The following is a 22,956-nucleotide window of genomic DNA, read 5'->3' as shown; positions in this document are numbered from 1 at the left end:
AAGCGAGCGCCTTGGCACCTGGGCAACGTGCATAGTATACCCCGAGAGAAAAGAAGTTTAGTGTGAAGCTGGCTCGTAGCTGTCTCCCGAAAGCGTTCATGTGGAAGATGTAATTGCAGCACTTTGCTTTGCACAAGAAAGCATATGCTTGGCATATTTCAGCCATTTGTTAGATGTTAACGCTCTTTTGTTATCTACCAGGACGGCGTTGGTTTTCCCGCGTAAAAGGATACCCGGAGCAGGCCTGTATCTGGTGTTTGATAGGACGCCGGCGGGGCCAGTCGCAACGGGCCTGCAATATCGCCAGGCGTGGAAGAGAAGGCGCTTTGCCGGCGTTGAACTTCCTCGTCGCAGTGCCATATATGTTCTCCCCTGACGAGGGTCGGCGAGTCACTACCGCGCCGGCCATCATGGGGTGCACACTGGCACTCGCCTGTGTCATCTGTGCCGTCCTCTGCGCACAGCCGGGTTATGCCCAAGGGTAAGTGGGTCTATAGCATGCCCCTTCATTCGCTTCATTCGCGTTCCCGTGCGCACGATTTGTGTTGAACTGTTCTGGCACCGGCAGGTATGCTAAATTAAGCAGGTATGCCTTTGAACAGCTGCCGCTTCACTGCTCCAGCCATGCCGAGCGGTCAAACGGCGACCGATGTGCGGAACGAACAATGCCTTACATTTGTGGCCAGGCACTATCCGGAATGGTTGCCCACGCTTGTGTTTCTCACGTTCCCATGACGTGGCAACGTACGTAATTGAGGGACTTTGACAATTCTTGAAATATCCGGGACAGCGGTTTGCTTAGGGAATCGAAAAAGTAGTTCTAAATACGATAGCTCTGGTTGAACGTCAACGTGACACGTTGCTGGCCTTTTCTGAGAACGATGCTCAAGAAATCTCCTAGTGCGACAGGAACACCGCCGGGAGTTAAAAAAATTCTCTTGGGAGTGAAAAAAACTTTAATAGGCGGGAAGACTCGCAGCGGCTTGGCTTGCTACGACTGATGGTAATGAAAAGTGGGGGAGCCCGAGAATGCACACCCACAAAGGCTAACAGACTGCAGGAACGTGCACCCACATGGGAGTATAAGTACGTTCAACGAAGGGGGTTCAAACAGCATCCCCGGACAAAAGTACTCAAATTCTTGCAGCCCGTTCAGCAGCTACCACTGCATTGACTGAAGTGAAGCGTGCGTCAGCATGCAGACGCAGTACTATTTCTATGAAGAGACGTGGTGTGGTTCGACTAGGAGCAACGCACACGTCTTTGCGGACATGTTTCACACAGAGGGCAGGATGCTAAGCGCGTCTTGTAGACGCAGCCATTCGTAACAACGAGCAACGTTGAGACGTATGCGGCGTATGAGTGCTGCATCCTGCTTGCGTAGACGGCGTTGAATCCAGAATGGGCACGCGAGATCAACTGCCCGCAGTGGGCGCCAGTTTTCACTACATTTTGCAGCGTCTGCCCGGATAGGTAGTTGCGACTTCGCCGCCACGAAAAATGCAAGTGGCGCGATATTGTGCCGAGTGAATGGAATTTGGTTAACAATCCTCAACTGGCTATGGGTGGCGCAAAAACTTTGATCGACCTCCATTTTTGTAATCACCCCACACACAGTTAGGCCATGCTGTGGTTCAGCTTTACCACAACACACTCGATTGACCAATCCATGCAGCCGGTAATAAAATTTCAGCGAATGACGATGTCGAGCATACAATTTCGCTCGGTTCGGCCTGCGCCGTGCCATCACGCAAAGTAAGCACGACGCTCGACATTGCACAATGCCACAGCGCAGGTGACATTTTTGGAGTCAAATTGTATGCACATAGCTGTCATTGGCTAAATTTGCTTTGTTGGCGGCATGGATTGGCCACCCATGTGCATTGCTGTGAAGCTGAACCACGGCATTGCCTTAGAGTGCAGTGTGAATGGAGCTATACTATAGCACACTGGCGTGAAGCATATCCTGATGGTACTTCCTTGGGGAGTTTTTCAAGGCGAAATGAAGCCAGATATTGAAGAACCGCCCGCGAGTACGTGAAAATTGCCCATGGAGAGGTTTTTTTTTTTTTTGCTCGAGGAGGTATTGCAATGGAGAACGCAGAGCAGCAAAGTCTGCAGTCGTCGAAGTTAATATGTGGCTCGGCGTGGCGAGAACGGCGGACCGCATCGACGGAATCGAGTTTCAACAATTGACGATGTAGCCGTCACAAATATATCGCTGTAAACATCCGTGTAGCTGCTGTACTATATCCATATTTGCTCGAACAAAAAATCATGAGCCATTCCACTCCGTGAAGGTGCATGACCGGCGACGATTTTTCGCATGTGACATTGATGATGATGAACAAACGTTTATTATAAAGCAAAGGGGTAAGAGAAGGGGGTGTGGTCAGTCTCCTATGTTCACGAGGCCGCGAGAGGACGCCGCCGTCACCGCCCGGTCGACCAGCATAGCTTGATCTTCAGGGTCGGAGCTGGTCAGGAACCTCTCCCACTGCTCACGGGAAGGGGTGAGGGTCAGTCGGGGAGGTAGGGGTGGAGAGTGCGGGCATTCAATGGCAAGATAGAAAGTGTCTAGTGGGGTATTACATGGTTGACAGGTTTCCGGGTAGAGCGTTGGAGCAATGTGGTGAAGTCGTGTACAGTTGTAGTAAGTATCTGTTTGTAGGCGTCGCCAGGCGTATGCTTGAGTGTGCGTGAGGGAGGGCTGTGGCGGAGGATACTTGTAGCGGAGGTGCCTGTAGTGGGTGAGAATAGTTCCAGTGGTGGTCAGGGGGTCAGTGGTGATGTCTTCCGTGGCTGACTATTCGGATGCTGAGGATACCCGGTTGTGCATCTCGCGGGCTAAAGCATGGGCTGCTTCAATCCCCAGCAGGCCGGTGTGAGCAGGGGTCCATATTATTGTTATGAATAGTTGAGGAGGATGCTTTTGCAGAAGGAGAATAGCTACTACAGGAGCTTGTCCACGACGGTAGTGTAAGCATGCCTGGAGAGAGTCCGTAACAATCGTGAGGGGTGTGTTCACTGCGGTGCGTGGTAGCTGCAGGAGCTATGGCGATAGATTCAGCGGTAGTCGAGGAGATTCCGCGATACGTGGCCGCAGTCATCGTGGTACCCGTAGAGTCGAGAACCACAATTGTGGTACGCCGGTCATGGTGAGTACACGCATTATCTGTATATCGGACGTGTGGATCCCTGTCAAGTCTTCTTTGTAGCGTTCGGACACGAGCTAGTCTTCTGCCCCTGTTGTGACTTGGGTGCATGTGCATCGGGATTGGGGTGATGTGAATTCGTTGACGCACAGAAATGGGAACGAGTGGGGCGTGTCCTGAGCTTCTGGGATGTCATGTCTCAGAAGACCGAGCAGGTGTCGTCCTGTTGGAGTAAGTTGAAGGCGATGGATTTGAGTCGTGCGTTGGGCTTCAAGAAGCTCCGCAACGGTATTATGAGTACCCAATTCGAGGAGTTTTTGTGTGGGCGTAAAGTTTGGCAGATGAAGGGCCGATTTGTAGGCTTTCCGTACTAATATGTCAAGTTTTCTCAATTCAGCTGGTTTTGAGTGCAACATATGGTGTCCCATAGGTAATGCGACTTAGTAGCAGAGCTTGTATGAGCTTGTAGGATTTATTCTATTTTAGCCCTGCATGTTGGTGGCTTCCCCGTTGTATTAGATGAGTAAGCTGGGCGCATGTTTTCTTGAGTTGAGGGATAACGGTGGCACCAGAGCCATCGCGATGGAAAGGAACGCCGAGAATACGTAAAGGAGGCACTTGGGGGATAGAACTGTTTTGGATTTTCAGATTAGGATTCATTGGGGGTTCAGGTGGTCTACCTCGTGTGCGCGAGTGAAGCATCAGTACTGCAGACTTCTCGGCTTGACAGCGAAGCCCTCGTGGTATGAGATACTTATTGATGGTGTTTATGGCGTGCTGTAGGGTGTCTTGTTGGGCTCCGACCGACTCTTCAGTTGTCCACAGCGTGATGTCTTCGGCATAGACGGCATGGTGAAGGTCTGGGATGTGGTAGAGCTCTACGGGTAGATGAAGTAAAGCAATATTAAAGCGGAGGGGTGAAATTACGGTGCCTTGGGGTGTGCCGCGCGCAGGCATGTCAAAAAGGGGGGTCGAGTGCGGCCTGAGTCGAAGTTAGCCGTTCGGGTGTAGAAGAAAGCCTTGACATAGTTGAACGTTCGATGGCCGCAGTGTGTAGCGGCAAGATTGTCCAGAATTGCCGAATGGTAAACGTTATCAAATGCTCCCTGCACGTCGATAGGCATGATCATTTTTGGATGGTTCCGGCTAAGGGTTTGAATTACTTGCTCTTTGAGTTGTAGCAGCACGTCTTGAGTGGATAGTCCGGTACGAAAGCCAAACATGGTGTTGGGATACTGTCCGATTGTTTCGAGGTGCGTGGTGAGACGTCTATGAATCAAGTGCTCAAAACTTTTGCCAACACAAGATGTAAGAGAGATAGGTCGGAGATTGTTAAGTCCTAGAGGTTTGTGGGGTTTTGGTATGAGGATGATATCCGACCTTTTCCACTGTTCAGGCAGGGTTCCAGCTTCCCAATGTTGATTGAAGAGGTCAAGCAGGGCTTGTATTGTTTCATCGTCGAGATTGCGGAGTAGTCGGTTAGTTATTCGATCGTGTCCAGGGGCGCTGTTGCTTTGTAACATTTGTAGTACGTGATGGAGTTCGTCGATAGTGAACGGGGAGTCAAGCTCTGTATTGCCATTCCCAGTATACTGCTTAGAATCATTTGGTGGTGGGTATTGAGATTCGTGGCCAAAGATCTATTGTAGGAGTTCCTCAGGTGATAAGGCTGAGGTTTGTATCAGTCGGTGAATTTGGTTGGAAGTAACGGTGCGCGTCTGTTCTTTGTCGACAAGAGAGCGCAGTATGTGCCATGTTTTCTTTGTGCTTAGCGTACCTTGAAGCTGGTTGCAGAAAGATGTCCAGTTCTGTTTCTGCAAGGTTTTGGAGTTGTCTTGGGCTTGTTGGTTTAGTGCAGCAATACGTTGCTTTAGGCGTTTATTGTGCTTTTCTTTACGCCACTGGCGTAAAGAAAAGCACAACAGCACTTTTCTTTAGACTCAATCTGGCTTCCCAAATGTGGAGGAGATGCGGGTCTGCTACCGGGTGTTCCTTCGTCAATGCTGTCGTTGTCGTGTGCTTCCGCAGTCGTTGTTCGAGTGCATCAATCCATGCGGCGAGATTGCCTTGCGAGAAGGGAGAGGTGCTTTATCTTCGCGGAATTTCTGCCAGTCGGTGATTGGAGCTTTCCCGATTCGTATTGGTTTACTTTGGTAAGTTAGTTTGATGGGATAATACCATGATCACTGCCTAAGCAATTGTCTTGGCACGTCCACTGTATTAGCGGGCAGTTCTTCGTAAGGGTGATGTCCGGAATAGTGTCACGCGTTACGCTATTTCCGATGCGGGGGGGTTGAGTGAGGTCGTTTTGGAGGCAAAGTCTAAGATCGTTGATGGCTTTCTGTAGGCGGGTGCTTTGTTGGAGCTATGGTGGTATCCCCGTCCCATATGTGGTGCGTTGAAGTCTCCAAGTACTACGAAGGGGGTGTCTCTCGCTATTGTAAGAGCTTTTTGGATAAGGGCGTTGACATATATATATATATATATATATATATATATATATATATATATATATATATATATATATATATATATATATATATATATATATATATATATATATATATAGTTGAGTTGGTGGGTAGGTGGGCTATACATGTTGAGAATGAACAGCGATGTTGAATTAGTAGTTGTCAACACGATTTCTACAAACGTGTTGGGGGTATCAGTGGCAAGGATATGAGTTAACACCGGGAGATGCGCCTGTACAAAAGTAGCCGTCCGGTGGTACGGGTCAGTCGTGAAGGTTTGGTAGCCAATCAGTTCAGGTTGCGGGACATTCATTTCTTGACGGGCGACTACGTCTGCAGGATCAGATGCAAGGAAGAGATCTAGTTGATGTTTCTTGCTTATGAACGATCGGCAATTCCATTTAAGGATGTGCGACGGGAAGGTGGGTTGTGTCTTCATGGGCGTCCAGGTGTTGTACTGGTGTCCTTGGAAGTGTGTGTTTGTTGGGTTGTGTGTGCGGGTGGCAATACGAGCTTGGCTTTTTTGATGATCGGTGTGGCAGGAGAGGGTTTGGGTTGTTGGTGCGGATCAGGCTGTGCATCCATGGATTCGGATTCTTCGTTGGGTACGGATAATGTGGCGTGTATAGGGGCTACTGCTTGCTGTAAGATGTTGGTAAGTGGGGTGACCGCGGCTTTTAACTTGAGGTCAATCTCGGTCACGAGGTTTGCTTCGAGGGCAGCAACCTGTTCTGCGAGGTGGTTGTGCCGCTGGAGGAGTTCCATGTGCTGTGCGTAGATATATTCGAGTTCAGTTGTGTTGACTGTGCTTGGCGGTTGGTGGGAGGGGAGGGGGTGTCATGGGAGGGAAATGGTGGAGCAGTGGAAGAGGTGGCAAGAATAGCTGCCAAGCTCACCTGGTGGTGGGGCGCTGGCAGCTTGTCTTGGGTAGAGCCGGGAAGTTGTCCTTGTCCAGTGGCGGAGTTGAGTGGGAGAGTTTTGCGTGGAAGTCTTTTCAGGAGTCCGAGTCGGGGGTCTGATGGGGGGACGTGAACGTTGTGGAGAGTCCTTGTTGGCAGTTGGATGGGGACCGTCGCATAGCTTGCATTTCGGGACGCAATGGGGAGTAGCGGAGGGGTTCATAGTTGCGCAGTGTCCACAGATGGTTTGAGGGGGTGAGGGGCACACATGTCTCTTCGGTGTCCAGTATCTCCACAGTTGGTACAGACTTGCGTCATCCGGCAATAAGGACGGCACCTGACGAGACAATATCCGAATTTGACGTTGTATGGGACACGACAGCCGTCAAATGTAAGTAGAACCGACCTCGTCTGGCCCATAAAGTGGGCGTGGACCAGGTAGGGTTCACTGGGGGCGAGGAGTTCTTGAAAAGTCGGCAGGTCAATTTCCTCCGAGACGCCATTGATAACGACTCGCGAGGTGCCCGGGGGAGGCTTCATGTAGGCACGAACTTGGTATGTGGTGGAGAGAATGGTCAAGGCTGTTATTCGGGATATGCCGTCGATAAGATCGATGTTCTTGGATCCGATGACTACCAGGTTCATCGTGTTTTGATTGATGATAGTTACCTGGCGTATGAAGTCTCCGCGACCGTAGCCGGTGGTGGTGACAAGGCTGTTGGGGATTTCAGATGTGGCCCAGTTTTTGACGCACACATTGCCGGTTGGTCGTATTACCGCAACGAACTGGTCGGCCGGTATACGCGGAGTAGGACGTTTTGGCGCTTGCGATTGGGATGCTTTGTGGCCCGTCTTTGGTTGTTTGGAGGCATTGCGTTGTGTTCGCTCGCTAATTACTTGTATCCAAGGGTTTGCTGGTAGAGAAAAATGCTCGCTGTTTGCTGCGAGCGCTGCACGTTCCTCGTCGCCGCAATCCACGGTGAAGATGTCACGAGCTGTGCACGTGGGATACAGCAGGCAGCTGCAGGCAGCTGCGGCGCGAGGCGAGGTCGATGCTGTTCCTCGCTGGGGCATTAGGGTTAGCCCTTCGTTGACGCTGGTTAATTTTGTAACTGACAGGGTGACTCGCCTGTTGGGTAGACCTCGATGAATGTGGTATCAGGATAATCCTTGCATCATACCGGTTCGACTGGTGGAAAATCAGATGGCCAGGAGGTGCTCGTCCGCGGGTGGCGAAGCGAGAAGCGAAAGCCCAAACGAAGCGCGTGTGGCTGTGTCGGCCCCCTAGCGGCGAACCATTACATAGAAGTGACACAGAATTAGGTGAAAGGTGTGAGAAATTTTATTTCTTGAAGAGTTGACTACGGTCATGGCTAAGAAAGTAACATGTATACACGCGCACACTTTGTTTTTACTCTACTGATCTTGAAGATGGTGCCTAGGGATAACTAAACTACCTAAAATGCATATCCAAGTGATGAGGCGTATGAGCTTGAAGTCCAAATCATATTTGTAACGGCGTGCGACTGTAGCGGTGACGGCGTTCGTTTCCAGGGTTCCTTTTCCAACGCCTGACTCTGTACTACGCCTCACACTTGAAAGACACGCGAAGACTGGGGAATTTTTGCTTGTATACCTTAAAAAATATACGGTACACAAACCAAATAAGTTCTCTTAAAAAATACTCGACGGCTGGACCTGGTGACTTCGATTTGCTCGGGATCGTGGCGACAATGGCCAGGGGTGCACACACATGGAGGGGGGAGGGGATTCGTAGCCGGGGTGCTTCTTACACCATGTTAGAAGAATGTCTTGCCCCTCCAAGGCAGAGCTGGAACTCAACGTTTTTCGAGACACACTAGTCACAGCTGCAAATGGACCTGAAGCCGGCCCCTTCATGACACGTATACTGGGTGAGAAGCGACTCTCTGAGGGTCCTCAGTGTGGAAGTTGCCCTCAGCAGGCAAAGCCAAATCTGGAGGGCTCGGACCAGCATGCTTTCCACAAACTTTGAGTTTGTTTTGGAAAAGGAGCTGACTACTGGGAGACTGTCGCCCTCGCAGAGTGCGGGGCCTGTAAGAAAATGGGGTTATGCAAGTAGCCTTCGTATGACGGAATGCTGGGTTATTCTTTCGTACCTCTTTTGCTTCACGGGTAAAATGAATATATTGTTGACTATTCGTTACTGCATTACTGAGGGCGATTTGAAATGTAGATTCAGAAAAGAGCAGGCTGATAAAATATGCGCATTGTTTTATTGCTGCTGAAAGAAGCCGCTCAATGTCTCCGGCTACGGTTCAGCGAAGCAAATCCCTGCCATTCGGCTATATATGTTGTACCGCCAAAGTTTCATACCCCAGAATTATATAACAGATGAGGTCTTTTAGGGCACAGAATATTCGCCGCAGCTACTGCAGTTTGGCGGCGGTGATGGCGACGGCCACGGGCACCATGATGGCGTTGTAACCGAGCGAGCGACGACAGAAAGGCAACTGCGGAGGAAAGTGTGGAGAAAGGGTGAGGGGAAGGGCAGTACGTTGCGCACGCACGAGACGCTGGTCTGTGCGACGTTTGGTGAAAGGGTGAGGGGGGGGCGTGCGCGTGACGATGATGTGCGTTCACTTCCTAAGACGCAGTTAGTGGTCCTTTCCTGAGACGCAGAGGTTCACCATCGCTACCGTCGAGAGAACCCACGAGTAAGTGCTGCCCCAGCGATGATGTACGTTCGCTTCCTAAGACTCAGTTTACTGCGCACAAATTTCGCATAAGGGAATATCGTAATCGCCAGCCACATTTTTTGAGCGCCCTGTAAACGAAACGGTATTTTTAATAGCGAAGCTGTTGCCCAAGCCGTAAGTTCGGTGTTGCAGGAAAAAATACCAATAAAATGCGGAGCGCTCGTGAGCACGTGCCTCGGGTCGACCGCCGAGAGTTCAGGGCATGCGCAGTGGCTTTAGTGGCGCAGTGGCCCTCTCAATTTCGCGACACTCTCCTCCTGTGCTTTCCTTCGTCGTTCGCTTTTTCTTTCACTCGTCGGTCTTGCAATCGTTCGCTCGGTTACGCCGACAATGCGTCTGAGCCCATAAACGGCCGCCAAAGGGCTGCGCCCTAAAATGGCAAGAACCACGAGGAGCAAGAACATACCGAGCGCTCGTGAGCGCGTGCCTCGCTGCGACCACCGAGTCCCCGGCTCGCGCAGCGGCTTTAGCAAAAATAAACTCCAGCGCTGCCGTCGGGCGCAACCGCGTATGTAATGCTCGACATGAGGAACACGATGATATCGATGCATACCACGATGACTATTACTAGCACAGTGCAAAGCAACGATGTAACACGTTAATAAACAATTTCAAACTTGTGCAAATGCGTGGGTATGTGTCCTTCAGTGCTCACGTATAAAGAAATCCTCCAGATTCGCTATGGCTCAAACCTCGTGCGACTTAGTTTAGGGTTCGCCATTTAGCTGGTAGACGTCTACAATGCTGAGGATGACTTTGCATCCACCACTCGCCGCGAAGACGACGACGACCACTTCGATGTATATGAGGACGACTACTAGCACCGTAATTATGCAAATAGAAGAATAAAACAGTTTATTTCGCATCACAGGGGACATGATGCTGGAGACCTGCGGAAAAAGCTGAGGAAAAACACCTTGACGGAGCGGCATGCCACCACGTCGGCACGTGTACCGAGCATTGAAAGCATGTGCAAGCAACTCTTACGCTATAACACAAACTCATCTACACTGCAGTTAAATAAACACAATGGCAATTGCATGCAACAAACTGCGCCAGCAAGATCTCAAAAATAACACAGAAATAGGGTTCAGGGTTTACAAAAGGGGTTACAAGCAGCAGGGATTGTATGTAAAAGCTGTCACAAGCATACAAAAGGATCCAGGTAACAACTGACTTACATAGCATGTGCGGAGAAGTGACTGCTCAATTGTTTTACTACAGAATTCTAGTATTGAGATTCTTAAAAACGGAAAAAATGGGGAAGAAGAAATAAACAATTATACTGAAACTTACCTATGCGTCCGGCAATGCCCAATTACAACAGCTTCGCCATTCAAGTCTTGCGCGTGAGAGCAAGCTTCCCTGAATTTTTTTTTCAGGGACTGCTACGTGGCGGCACCGAATGTCCTCCGGCTGGGCACCAAAGAGACTTTTGCTGTGATGGTCGAGGGGGATCCGCAAGCAGTGCAGGTCACGCTCGATACGTACCCATCAAAGCGAGGGCCATTTTTCACCTGGTCAAAGACTGTGTCTAGCGGTAAGTGCAAAGAAGCGATCTTCTCCTTTTTCCAGTGTGCTTGTTTTTCTCGTGGGACGGCAAAGACTATAAAAAAAAGTCCGTATTTAACAACGAGCGTGCTGCTAGCGCGTTCTGAAATCCTGATTTGCACATTCTGTTCATAAAAATAGTTTACTGAAGAAAAAAGTTGGGTTTAATATATTAGCCATTAACACTCGAGGGCATGAAAAAAAGAGAAAGAAACGAGCAGGAAAAATTATTTCGTCAGGCGAAGTATAAAATACTAACTGCACCTACAGCATTCAAAACGAACTTTATGCCCACCTGAGAAAATATCAGACAAGAATGACTCCAAACAAGTACGCAACGCCGAAATTAGCACCCCTAAAAACGCTTTTATACAAGGTGAATTTTCGGTACCGAGGCTGTATTTGTAAGAGGGCCATGGAAATGGCCGCCGGTAAGAGATTTTGGCAATTAAATGTGAATCCGTTGCCTAAATTAGCACGTAGCCCATCACAGCAGCGCGTCTCACAGTCCATGTTTAATTTCGGCGTGTTTAGCCCCAATTTAAGTCGAGAATAATACTGAATTAGCATGTCTATGCAACTACGTACGTATGTGCGCGTGACATGTCTGGGTGTGGCATATGAACATATGTATTCGTAAGTGTACATCTGTTCCCATGTATACCAGCCGCGGTGGCTTAGTGGCTAAGGCCATGTGCTGCTGAGCACGAGGGTGCGTTTGCAATACCCGGCCACAGCAGCTGCTTTTCTGATTGGGGCGAAAGGCAAAAACGCCGGTGTCTACGAGATTTCGGCGCACGTTAAAGATCCCCAGGTGGTCAAAATTAATCCGGAGCCCTCCACTACGACGCGCCTCGTCGCCTGCGTTGCGTCGGCGCGTTAAACCCTACAATCAATCGTGTTCACATGTATACTCTGAGCGTATATACTGCCTGCATACAAATACACTGCGTCAATGTATGCAGATCACATGTATGGAATATACCTGCTATATAAACGGTAAAAAAGCGCGTTGAATAATTAAATACGTTATTCCCCCATTTGCATACACCGTGATAAACAAGCCACACGTCACATAATATAGACACACTAATGCCCTGTTGAGACTAAAAACGGAACAGGCATAACGTAAGCTATGGACGTAAGAAAAGCCGGTTCATGCAATTTGGTTGGCCGAGACGTCAGATGGCACCATTGTTCAGAAATGCTACGAAAGAGGTGAGAATCTTTGAAAGACGCGGGTTTGATCCCGCCGCGGCGGCCGCTTTCCTGATGCAGATGAAAAACGAAAACGCCCCTGTGTTGAGATTTCGACGCACGTTAACGGTCCCAGGTGGTCAAAATTAATCAGGAGCCCTCTACTACGGCGCGCCTCATAGCCTGTGTAGCTTTGCCGCGTTAAACCCCATGATCAATCAAACAATCATTCAATGCAGCTGCCGTCAGTGTGCGCACATGACATATTCACATATTGCATTAAGATATACGCACTAGTTTGCAGCGTTCGAGTCTGCAACACTAAACACTGCACGTATTCCACCCATACACTAGCCCCACATCGCGCGTACGATTCCTCGCGGCAAAGTCTGTTTTCTATGGGAGGCGCGCGTTGAACAACCGCGCCACGTATTGCCTACTTTGTGGATTGCACACCAACAGGATTTGCAGCCCAAATGAAACGTCAGCGCCTTAGACCTTTCATATAGTATAGTAATGCTGGGAGCAGTAATGGGCTGCTTATCGGAAATATGTCGTCTGCCTGTACGTCTCTGTTCGTACCAGGATGGGAATCATGATCTCGATGTTCCGTTCACTCATCGAGTTTGAGAAACGGGCCACTATCCGTCGCGTTACCATAGGTCAATCCTCCACACTTAAACCCCATGTGAGGTTTCCAGTAGTGCGAAGGCACATTGCCTCCTGAAAGGGTGAAAAGGGCTGACAATTTTTTATCTGTACGTACGTAGCAAAGTGCACAGTCAGGGACAGAGGACTGCAAGATACAGTTTCAGGCATAAAAGATATATACCTGCGGCCTGGCAGGCAACCTAGCACTTGCTTTGCGTTCGAAGCTGTCACATCACCGTTAGAAGCGTCGCCTGTACGCGCATAGTAGACGCTTGAACTTTCATTGCTGCAATCGCATTCACTAGGCTTTATTCCTCTCTGCCTACGAATACATTACAATTGCTGTATTCTTGTCACACGGTATACACACAGTCAAGCGTCACGGGAAGCGTAACTGTCATAGGAACCATGAAAGAACATCGTACGTAAGTGAAGCAGATTTCCCTTTCCCTGGTACGTGAATGAGGCTGGGGATGCTTCCGCAAGCATTTTAAAGACGATAGTCTTCCTTGGGCTACTTGTACGCAGAAATTTTGGTCTCTCTGTTTGTCTGTCTGTCTGTCTGTCTGTCTGCTTGTGACTCGATTCAGCCACCCGGCCCCAAAGTGAAACAGAAACAGCGCAATAGTGGTATACTATACCAACAGACAAATACAAACTTAAAGTTCGGTGTTAATGTTCATACTTGTCAACATTGTTGAACCAGAACAAGACATTTCTCAAATATAAAGCAGAAAATCAATACATGAGTGATATTTGCAGTGTTCCTTTATTAAAAAAATGCGCGGTTGCTGGGTTTTTGCGATAGCAAATAAAATGCTATATCAACAGCAGAAAACCGTCGCCTGCTGTTGCCCGCGCTACCTGGCGGCATTTTAAAAAAATCAACCGGCAACAGCAACGAAACGTTCAACTAGATAGGTTTCACGTTCCGCTCGAAACGTTCGGGGGTAGCGCAACGTGGATCTATAAGCGTTGTAGTAGGGTTCCTCAATTCACGCGCGTCTCCACTGTACGGCAGCGCTGGCATCGAGGCACCCGACTTGGAGCAGTGCAACGCGGTAAATTTAAATTGAGTTGAGCAAACCTCTAGCGTGTTATTTTTGGAGGAACGAGGCGGTAGAGGATACCATTAGAGGTGAGCGGAAAGAGAAAGGAGGCCTTTACTTGCCAGGGGTGCCAGTCGACTGTCGTCTGTCTTCGACATTTGCAATTAAAGGAGCAGATACGCCGCCATTTTTTTAGATAGGCTCTCAGTTTGGTCACGTGCATCTGGCTAACAAAGTGGTTGGGTCTGCATTTCGCAATTTATATATTTCTGGATGGGTACCATCGCCAGTTTTACGGTCTGCCTTTTTTTCTGCTTTTCCGTTGTACCCCATTCATGACTGAAGTTGAAAAATTATGCTAAAGCAACCGAAGAGGACAATGCACTTTTTTCATCAGCTCTTCCAGACACAAAGAATACGTGCGTAACGCCCAAAGGCCATGCTATTTTTATGCTTCGCTGGAACGTCATGACGTATTCCGAACCTTTGGCGGCAAAGATTAAGCCAGACGTTACCACACTTTGTTAGCGCAGAGGTCGCGTGATTTTTATCCATTTGGGGCCATAAAACGGGCAGAAAAAATTGACGAGCCTTCATCACCGTTAATTCTTCGCGAATTTTCAGCAGCCGCTGCTTAGCACGAGGTGCCGTTTAAAACTGTTTATGAACCAAATGAATCATAATTTAATATGGCTGAGCATAAAAAATCGCGTTGGATGTTTTGTTTGTAAGAGTAGAAATAAAATCGTCGTTATGGGTCTTGGTGCAACATCATAAAAAATGGGCAGTAGATAAATTTTTTTCATTGCAAAAAGAAAAAGTCAAACAAACCCCCAAAGATTGGTGAAGGCAAAGCTTTGTCCTGTGCAAACTGAGTCAAAGTCAGACTCCAAAGCCAACGACCACGCAACGAAACCAAAAGATTCTGAGTGACGCAATGCGATGTTTTGGTTCTATTAGGTGATTTCCTAGGTTCATTCAGCCTTTCTTTAGTTCCTTGCATGGGGGTTGGCTTTGGGACTTTGATTCAGTTTGCATGGGAGAAAGCTTTGCGTTCAACCGCCTTGTTTTAAGAAAGATGATTTGATTTTTTTTGGCCCTGAAGGAAAGCTGAGTAGACACGAATTAGGTTCTCCAAACGTGTTGAATTTTCATCATCACCAACGGGTTGGCTTGCCTACAGTGCTTTTTCGGCCCTCACGGGCGAATCAGCGAGACATAGAAAGCTTCGCTTTAACACCCAATGCGCCGCATTCATCTTTGTTTCTAGTTATTGTGAGTCTTATGATAAAACACAAGATAATGAAAAAGAAAGCAATATGTCGATTGTATTCATTGCCCCGCTAACCGAGTTGAGTTCGAGATAGAGACATGAGTGAAGCAGCGGCATCAGCACGATTTTCTGTTGTCTTGGGAAGCATGTCGCCATTAGTGCCTCGTCACAGAACCGGTAGTCACGGCATAAACTGCGCGCAGGTATTAGCAAATGACAACGCGGCGACGATGGTGGAGATGAGAGATAATACAAATGCAACTTGCAAATTTGAAACGGAGAGCTAAATGGTATTCTAATAGCGGTGGAAATGAATAAATAGACACGAATAAGAATATTGCGGGATATTCTTTAGTTCAACACATACCAACCATAGAGAAAAGAACAGATTTTTTTTATTAGGGCCAACGTTGCTGCATTGCCTTGTGGAATTAACGCTAATTTGGACTAAAAATGCGCCTGTTTCGTCAGCGATCATTTCAGCCTCTTTTTAGAACACAGGCCAAGTATTTATGCATTGTTAAATGCACAATATGAGGTAGCTTTGTGGTGATTTGTGTGAGCTATGCGTCGCATGACATGGTATTTTTATAGCAGTACTTGCATACGTCGCCATTCGTTATGTAAAACAACACGGCGAATTCACGAATTAGGGCCCCGCGTCTTGTTAAAGACGCACATGGCCTTCCCAGTGACTCATTTCGTCGTTCTTCTGTTCGAACATTTTCTAGTTGATGAATGAACTTTCCGACAAAGTGACGACGCCGCATAAATAGTACGTAGACACTCACTACCGCAACCGATGCGCATGTCCACGCGTGAGCGACTCGATCGCTGCATTGGCATGACGAGTCCGTGCGATGAAGAAATTCCGCCGATCCAACCCGGATCTTATGCACTTTTTTTTTACGAACTGCGACAGCTGTATGCACCCAAGCGTTGTGTTGGCCTGTATGCGGCAGCGCCTTTTCGGTTCTATATTCAGCTATTTGGCACCACACTTTTTAAGGACGATAGTCTTTCTCGAGCTACTTAAACCCGACAATTTTGGTCTGTCTGTCTGTCTGTCTGTCTGTCTGTCTGTCTGTCTGTCTGTCTGTCTGTCTGTCTGTCTGTCTGTCTGTTTGTCCGTCCGCCCGTCCGTTCGTCCGTCCATCCGTTCTTCTATTCAGCCATGCGGCCAAAACGTAAAAGAATTCTGGAATATGAGAAGTTTATGTAGGCAAATCTTTTCTAACCTCTAAATCTTATGCTATCATCCATACTCGCCAAATGCTGTGGGAAATATGAAAACATTAGTCATATTTGTGTCAGAACATCAACACATTACTGGTATTACCAGTGTTCTTTTAATTATAATAGATGTGTGATGGAGTTTTGCGATAGCAAAAAAAAAAATACCCGTTTACAACAACATTCGGACCCAAAAACGCAAAAAGAGCTCGCGTCCGAGCCTGGACCTTGTGGCGACATTCCAAGTAAATGGAAAGAAGCAGTAAATCCAAGTAAATGCAGCTTCTTTTCCTGTCACCAGTTTCGCAGTTTGTGTATTGTGTTTGGTGAAAAATAAACAAACTGAAACTAAAACTGAAAAGGAGGAGGAATAAACTTTATTGCAGTATGCAATTTAGAGGCGGGTGGGGACCACTGGGCGCAACCCAGCGGTGAATTCGGCAGCACATTCCACCAGGACTTTTGGACCCCGGGGTCAGAGACGCCCAACGCCGCCTCCCATTGATCAATAGAGGGGACTGAGGATAAGGGGTTTCGGGGGCACGCCCACATACTGTGGCAGATGGAGTCGACATCCCCGCAGGGGGGGGGGGGCATAGGGGGGATGGGCACTGATCGGGGTATATGCAATGAAGGTGTGCGCGACACTGAAGGGTATTAGTTTGATGGAGCGGCCACAAGCGTCCTTCCATTGTGTAAAGTGAGGGGTGGGCTGAGGGGAAAAGTTCCAATAGATAACCCGCCAGCACTTCAACGGGGTAAATTTGAGTTGACTTGAGCAAACCTCGACCATGTTTATTCTGGGAGGAGCTAGACGGGAGGGGAAGAGCGTGATAGGTGGGAGGTGAGAGAAGAGATGTACGTACGAGGCAGTGGTGGCAGAAGAACGTCCTCTTTCGACGATATTTGCAGCGAAGTGAGCAGATACGCGGCCAATTCGTTTTTAAAACAGAGGTTTCTATGTCTCACTGATGCGGCTCATCGCTACGTCAGAACGCACTGCAGGAAAACCAACTTGCGTAAGCGTCTGAAGAAAAAAATTGCCGAGGCTTCCAGTAGTCGTGCATGGCTGGCGAAACATCAGAGCTGGAGGTCGACCTAGCTTCTCCTTCCATGACAGCGGATCCCAGTAGAGAGGGAGCAGCCGAACCCCAGCAGTTCAAAGCCGTTTTCAACGGCACTGTAGGGCAAAGACCGTTACAGCATGTACAATGTTTCGATCAGTAGCAATCATCGTCATCCCTTTCGTCGTCGTCTGCCGACGGCTCAGTCTCGTAGGGTAAATCCTCTTGTAACGCGTCCTCGACTCGGTCGGTAAACCTCCCCATCATCAGCTGGGCCGCTGGCTGTCTCCTCGCGTGGATTGCGAAGGGATGGCTCTATCGCATTTTATTGTGTCGCACATAGCAACGTAAGAAAGATAAAGAAGACAACATGATTCGGGGACCCTACGGAGTAAAGAAGAGAAGGAGGACGCAGAACTTTCGTGCGCCATGTTAGTAGTATAAAGAAATTCAGTCTGATGTAAATACAGTTATTCGTTATATCCTGCGGCCTCGGACTCCTTTCTTCCACATCTTATGGTGCCTGTGAACACGGGAACGAAGTTGGAGCAACCAAGAGGACGGATCAGGGACCAAGAAGACTGAAAGCGGCATCAATGTGCACAAGACGAACGAGGCCTCGGTAAAGTCCGCAACATGGAGAGGTTGAAAATGAAGAGAACGGCTCCTGGGCAACAGAACAGACGGCTTATCAATGAAGCTAAGGCCTTTTGGATACTACTGATTTGGAGACTTTGGGTGCGCTCATAGAAAGGCTGCAGTCCAACAATGAAGAAATGGGCAAGCCGGATGTTGAGCTGAAGGGAGCCATACCAGAAGAAGAGTTCGCTGCAGAATGCGTTGCAGTGATGACATACGAGGACGCCACCAAGGGCATGTTGGGCCAGCTCCTTGGAGAGATCCCTACGGAGTGGTCAACGCCTGCCGGGATCGACAGCTTCAGCTCCTTCTGTGGTGTATCCTCAAAGTGACGAGCGTCATCGCCCAGGAAGCTCCGCGATGCTCCCGACACTGGAGCTCCAAACATTCGACGGCGAGTCTTGCCAGTGGCTGAGCTTTTGGTAGCAGTTTGAGTCAGCAGTCCACGAATACCCCAACCTGAACAATGGAGAGAGTTTTCAGTACCTTCAGTCACTGCTGTGTGGGCCAGCTGGTGCATCTGTTGCCGGGCTGCAATCGACGGAAGACTGTTATCCAGACGCCGTAGAAATCCTTTCGCGGCGCTTCGGTGACAGCCGCCGCATAATGCAGGAACATTTGGCGTATATTCGATCGCTTCCTTCAGTGGTGTCATCGAATGGTGTCGGCGGACTACGGCAATTGCTGGTCCACGTGGAGTATCATGTGCGCGGACTTGCGGCGCTGCAGGCTTCTTCAGCCACGTACTCTACGATGATGACTGACGTGCTTCTGAGGGCGTTACCATCACACATCGTAGTTGCTTACAACCGACAGATAGCGCACAATTCGCATTGGTCAGTCCCAACAGACGGAGAGTCCTCAGTCCGCGGAGCTGCTGCGTCACCTGCGTCCTTTGACGGTGAGCTTGAAACGCTTTTGTCACACCTCGCGATTGAAGTAGAGAGTAGACAAAGAAGTATGTACGGCATTAGAAAAGATCAAGCTGACAGCAAGTCAGTTTATGGAACGGAAAATGTGCTCATGCTCCCAAATGCAGCTGTGCTAAGTTTTAGCTCCTCGAACGAGTTCAGTTGTCTATTCTGTCATTCCGATAAGCACTCTACAGACCAATTCCTTGAAAGCGTAGGCTACAAGGATAGAATAAAGAAGTTGGCAAAGGAGGGACGATGCTTTATTTCTACCATGAGCGGGCATTTTTGAAGGGGATGTCGGCGTAATGTCGAGTGAGCCAACTGTTCCGGCCATCATGTCTCTTCGGTGTACGATGTTTGCCGGCAGCGCAGCGGAGAAGACAGATTGCGCAAGAAGGACGCCAGGTACCTGCACTGCCACACTTGCCCTTCTCCCGGCATGGCTGTGCTGCTGCCGACGTGCAGGTTATAGATTCCAGGGAATGAGCAATGTTCCTACGTTCGCGGCCTAGTGGTGGAGGCAGCCAGCGCTCATTCATACGCGAAGATGTCGCACGTACCCTTCGTCTGCGGGAGCTTGTGAAAATAAGCTTGAGCCTTAATGTGTTTGGCCAGGATGAGTCATTAAAAAGAGAATGTCGTCTAGTGCAAGTGTGTGCAGAGCCAATGCAGCGAAGCTGTGTTCCCTATGGACGCAATTGAAGTTCCTTTCATTTGCAAGGATATCATTCAAGTACCTATTGAGAGTGACTTTGTTGCTTCTATCGAAAACGGTGGCGAACCCACTGCGGAAAAACTTCAGCCAGGCATGGCCGCTATACCTGGGATCAGCCTTCTACTTGGAGCCAACCACCTCTGGACGTCGTCATGCAAGAAACAGCGGCCTGGTTGCGTTGAAATTGTTCTTCGGTTGAAGAGATATTCTTGGTAAGGTTAAATGAATGCATGTGGCTCAGTGGCTAAGGCGTTGCGCTGCTGAGCACGTGGTCGCGGGTTCGATTCCCGGCCGCGGCGGCCGCTTTTCTGATGGAGGCGAAAAGCAAAAACGCCCGTGTGTACGAGATTTCCACGCACGATAAAGATCCCCAGGTGGTCAAAATTAATCCGGAGCCCTCCACTACGGCGCGCCTCATCGCCTGCGTTGCGTCGGCGCGTTAAACCCTACAATCAAAAATAATAAATTAATGCATGATGCATGAATGGTGGTTGGTTGAGTTGTACTGCTGTACTACATGAGCGGAAACTTTTTTTATAAAATTAAAGCTCAAACCCGTTGTTAGACGATCTCACTTCTCCGTCTCTGCCGTCGCACACGGAGGCGACGAGATTGGCGGCAGAGACAGAGCAGAAGCAGGAGAAGGAGGAGGAGGCGCAGAAGGAGGAAATACTTCTATTCAGATTTCTGAACGGCCAAGAGTATGGCCCAGGGGAGTGGATCCTTCTTCAGTGTAGCCCATATTCAGTCCGCGCCGCCTGTACTCTGTCCACCTGCTGAAGCTTGGTTGGCCGAGGGGGGCTGGACAGCAGCCTCTCCCATTGCTCTTGTTCGGTAGTTGACGCAAAGAGAGGGGGGTGCTCAGGGCTAAAGTCGAACACCCCGATTATGTGGCAGAGTGTTCCTACTTCTGAGCAAAATTTGCACTCGGCGTCGCAGCGATTCGGATCCGTTAAGTGAAGATGCGTCGGGTGTAAGGAGCCGGATTGTATGAGCTGTAGGGTAGTTTGTTGTTGTATGGAAAGGTCAGGGTAAGGCGAAGGTAGGGTCTGTCTCAGAAGGCGATAATGTTGGGTTATGGCCCTGAACGAGACAAGCGGGTGGCTGTCCTCGTGAAGCTCCATAGCACGGGGGGTAAAAGTGCAGGCTTGGTGGGCGTATTTGTTGCCCTCTATGGAAGCGTGAGCGGGTGTCCAGATGAGCTGAATGGAACCGTTTGGTGAGTGGTTTTTTAGCACACGCAGTGCAGGTCGGGACACCCAACCCGACTGCTAATTCCGGTAGGCTTGTTGGGAATAGGTGACTACCTTCCAAACCCCTGGTTGAGTGAGAGCCAAGGCGATGGCTGCCTCGTCTGCTGCCGTCATGTCTTGGGTCTTGAGTGAGGTACACGCAAGGAGGTTGGTTCTGGAGGTAGCCACGATGATGGCGTACTGCTTCCCTCAATATTGGGAGGCGTTTGTGTAGATAACTGCATGATCCCCACCGAGGGTGGTGTTTAGCGCTTGAGCCCGTGCTTTTCGGTGACCCTCGTCGTGTGAGGGGTTCATATTTCTAAGCAAAGGGAGCATCTTTATTTTTTGTCGCCTAAAGTCCAGGAGTACACCAATCGGAGTGACATTCTGTGCTGCGCAGCTAATCTGGTGAAAGATGCGGCGACCCACGGCAGTTCTGCTCATTCGGAGCTTCTGGATAGAAATATGGTCCTCTATCAGCTCTTCCACGGTGTTGTAGATCCCCGTGCTAAGCAGCGTCTTTGTGGACGCACTCATGGGAAGGCCAATGGCTTGCTCAACCGCCTTTCTAATCATTATATAAAGCATCTTTATGTTCTCCTTGCGAGAAGAAGGCGAGGGTTGACGTAACGGATTCTTGGGAGGACAAAAGCTTGTACTATTCGAAAGGTATCGGGTTCCTTGAGGCCTCGTTTCTTGGTGGCAACTCGCCTGATCATGTGTATGATTTATTGATGCTGTTTTTGAGGCGCTGCAAGGATGCGTCACTCTTGGTATTGGCCTGAAACTCTAGGCCAAGGATCTCGATGCTGGGGCTTGGATTGATGGCTTGGCCATCAAGGAGTATTTGAATGTGTTCCTTAAGGTATCGTCTGGTGTGATGGCGGACGACAAAGAGCTGAGATTTTTGACGTGAACACTTGAAGCCACAGGCCCATTAGCGTAGTAAAAGTGAGATGCCATGGGTTGGTGTGAGCTTCCTTTATTCACTATCGCGTGGCATTTAGCGAGAATGCAGGTGTTAAACACGTAGATGTGCTTGGTCAGTGCACGACTTGTCTTCCCCGTCTGCGCGTGTGCTCGTAGCTAAATCGGTAAGACAACGGGCTGTGGATTTGGTACTCTATTAGTTCCAGGTTCGATTCCTGGCGGTGCGGTAAATTCTTTTATTTGTTCGCAGGAGTTTTCTGATGACACTAACGGTCGCGAAAGAACCCTTGGGGGGGGGGGGGGGGGGGTTCTTTAAAACGCTCGTGTGTACAAGATTTCGGCGCACGTTAAAGGTCCTCAGGTGGTCAGCATTAATCCGGAGCCCTTCACTACGGCGGGCCTTATCGCCTGCGTTGCGTCGACGCGTTAAACCCTACAATCAATCAGTCAATCGATCGATCGATGGATCGGTCAATTATGTAATCAATCAATCAATCAAAAAAGGACAAAAATAGCAATATTCTGCAATGCGCGTTCAAATGATTGACACAGACCCGCAGATGACAAGGCAAGCGACGAAATTGACACTTAAACCGACGCGTCTTTGGATGGGATGACGGCGACCATTGCCTGGACATCTACAGACTTGCCAGAATTGAATGGATCCCGGCAAATTTCCAACACATACGGCCTTGTAGAAGAAGTAGAACTTTTGGGGATTCTGGCAGCCACCCGGGAAATTTATGACCATTCCGCCCATCTCACCGCGAAGAAATTTCGCATTATCACGGATTCTTATGTTGCTGTCCGAGAATTGAACCATTGCTGCGACCGGGCAGGGGCACCCGATCCGATCTCCGTGGCCTCCGACATACGAGTGGTAGCGCGTACGATGCGAGCGGCCAGCCGCTGTGGCAGCCGTGAAGAAGTCCAGAAGCCGTAGGATAGCGTAACTGTTTACTTCATAGCGAGAGGTGAGCCGAAGCCAAAAAAACATACAATGCCCCGACGGGCGAGGTTACAATACAGGACTCGAGCAGAGCGGCCGCATGGATTCGCTGCTCAGACAGGAATGAATTCAGCGTTTGGGCTGCTTCTATTTATACCCAAAAGCAACAATGGTCAAAACGCCAAGTAGCAACACGCCACGAACGTCACAGACACACACAACGCTCTTTCCACAGTTCGTGAGTCATTGATGGCTTCGCCGCACGTGGCGTCCGAGAGAGGGGAGAGAGTGTC

The 22,956-nt window shown here is 49.2% G+C and overlaps 1 protein-coding gene across 1 annotated transcript in view; it reads left to right on the top strand.

Annotated features, from left to right (window-relative positions):
* Nucleotides 1–322: 322 nt before the first annotated feature.
* Nucleotides 323–22,956, top strand: part of LOC144155207 (venom factor-like) — a 161,780-nt gene continuing 139,146 nt past the window's right edge. The window contains exons 1-2 of the mRNA XM_077686515.1: nucleotides 323–481; nucleotides 10,646–10,803. Of these exons, the coding sequence (XP_077542641.1) occupies nucleotides 363–481; nucleotides 10,646–10,803 (277 nt within the window). The 5' untranslated portion in view covers nucleotides 323–362. The remainder of the gene's footprint in view (nucleotides 482–10,645; nucleotides 10,804–22,956) is intronic.

Source organism: Haemaphysalis longicornis, unplaced genomic scaffold (genome assembly GCF_048455015.1).
Source record: "Haemaphysalis longicornis isolate Haplotype H1 unplaced genomic scaffold, Haemaphysalis longicornis Haplotype H1 scaffold_1, whole genome shotgun sequence".
Classification (NCBI taxonomy): Eukaryota; Metazoa; Arthropoda; class Arachnida; order Ixodida; family Ixodidae; genus Haemaphysalis; species Haemaphysalis longicornis.
Note: the sequence above shows the minus strand (reverse complement) of the source record. Positions and strands in the feature narration are given on the sequence as shown.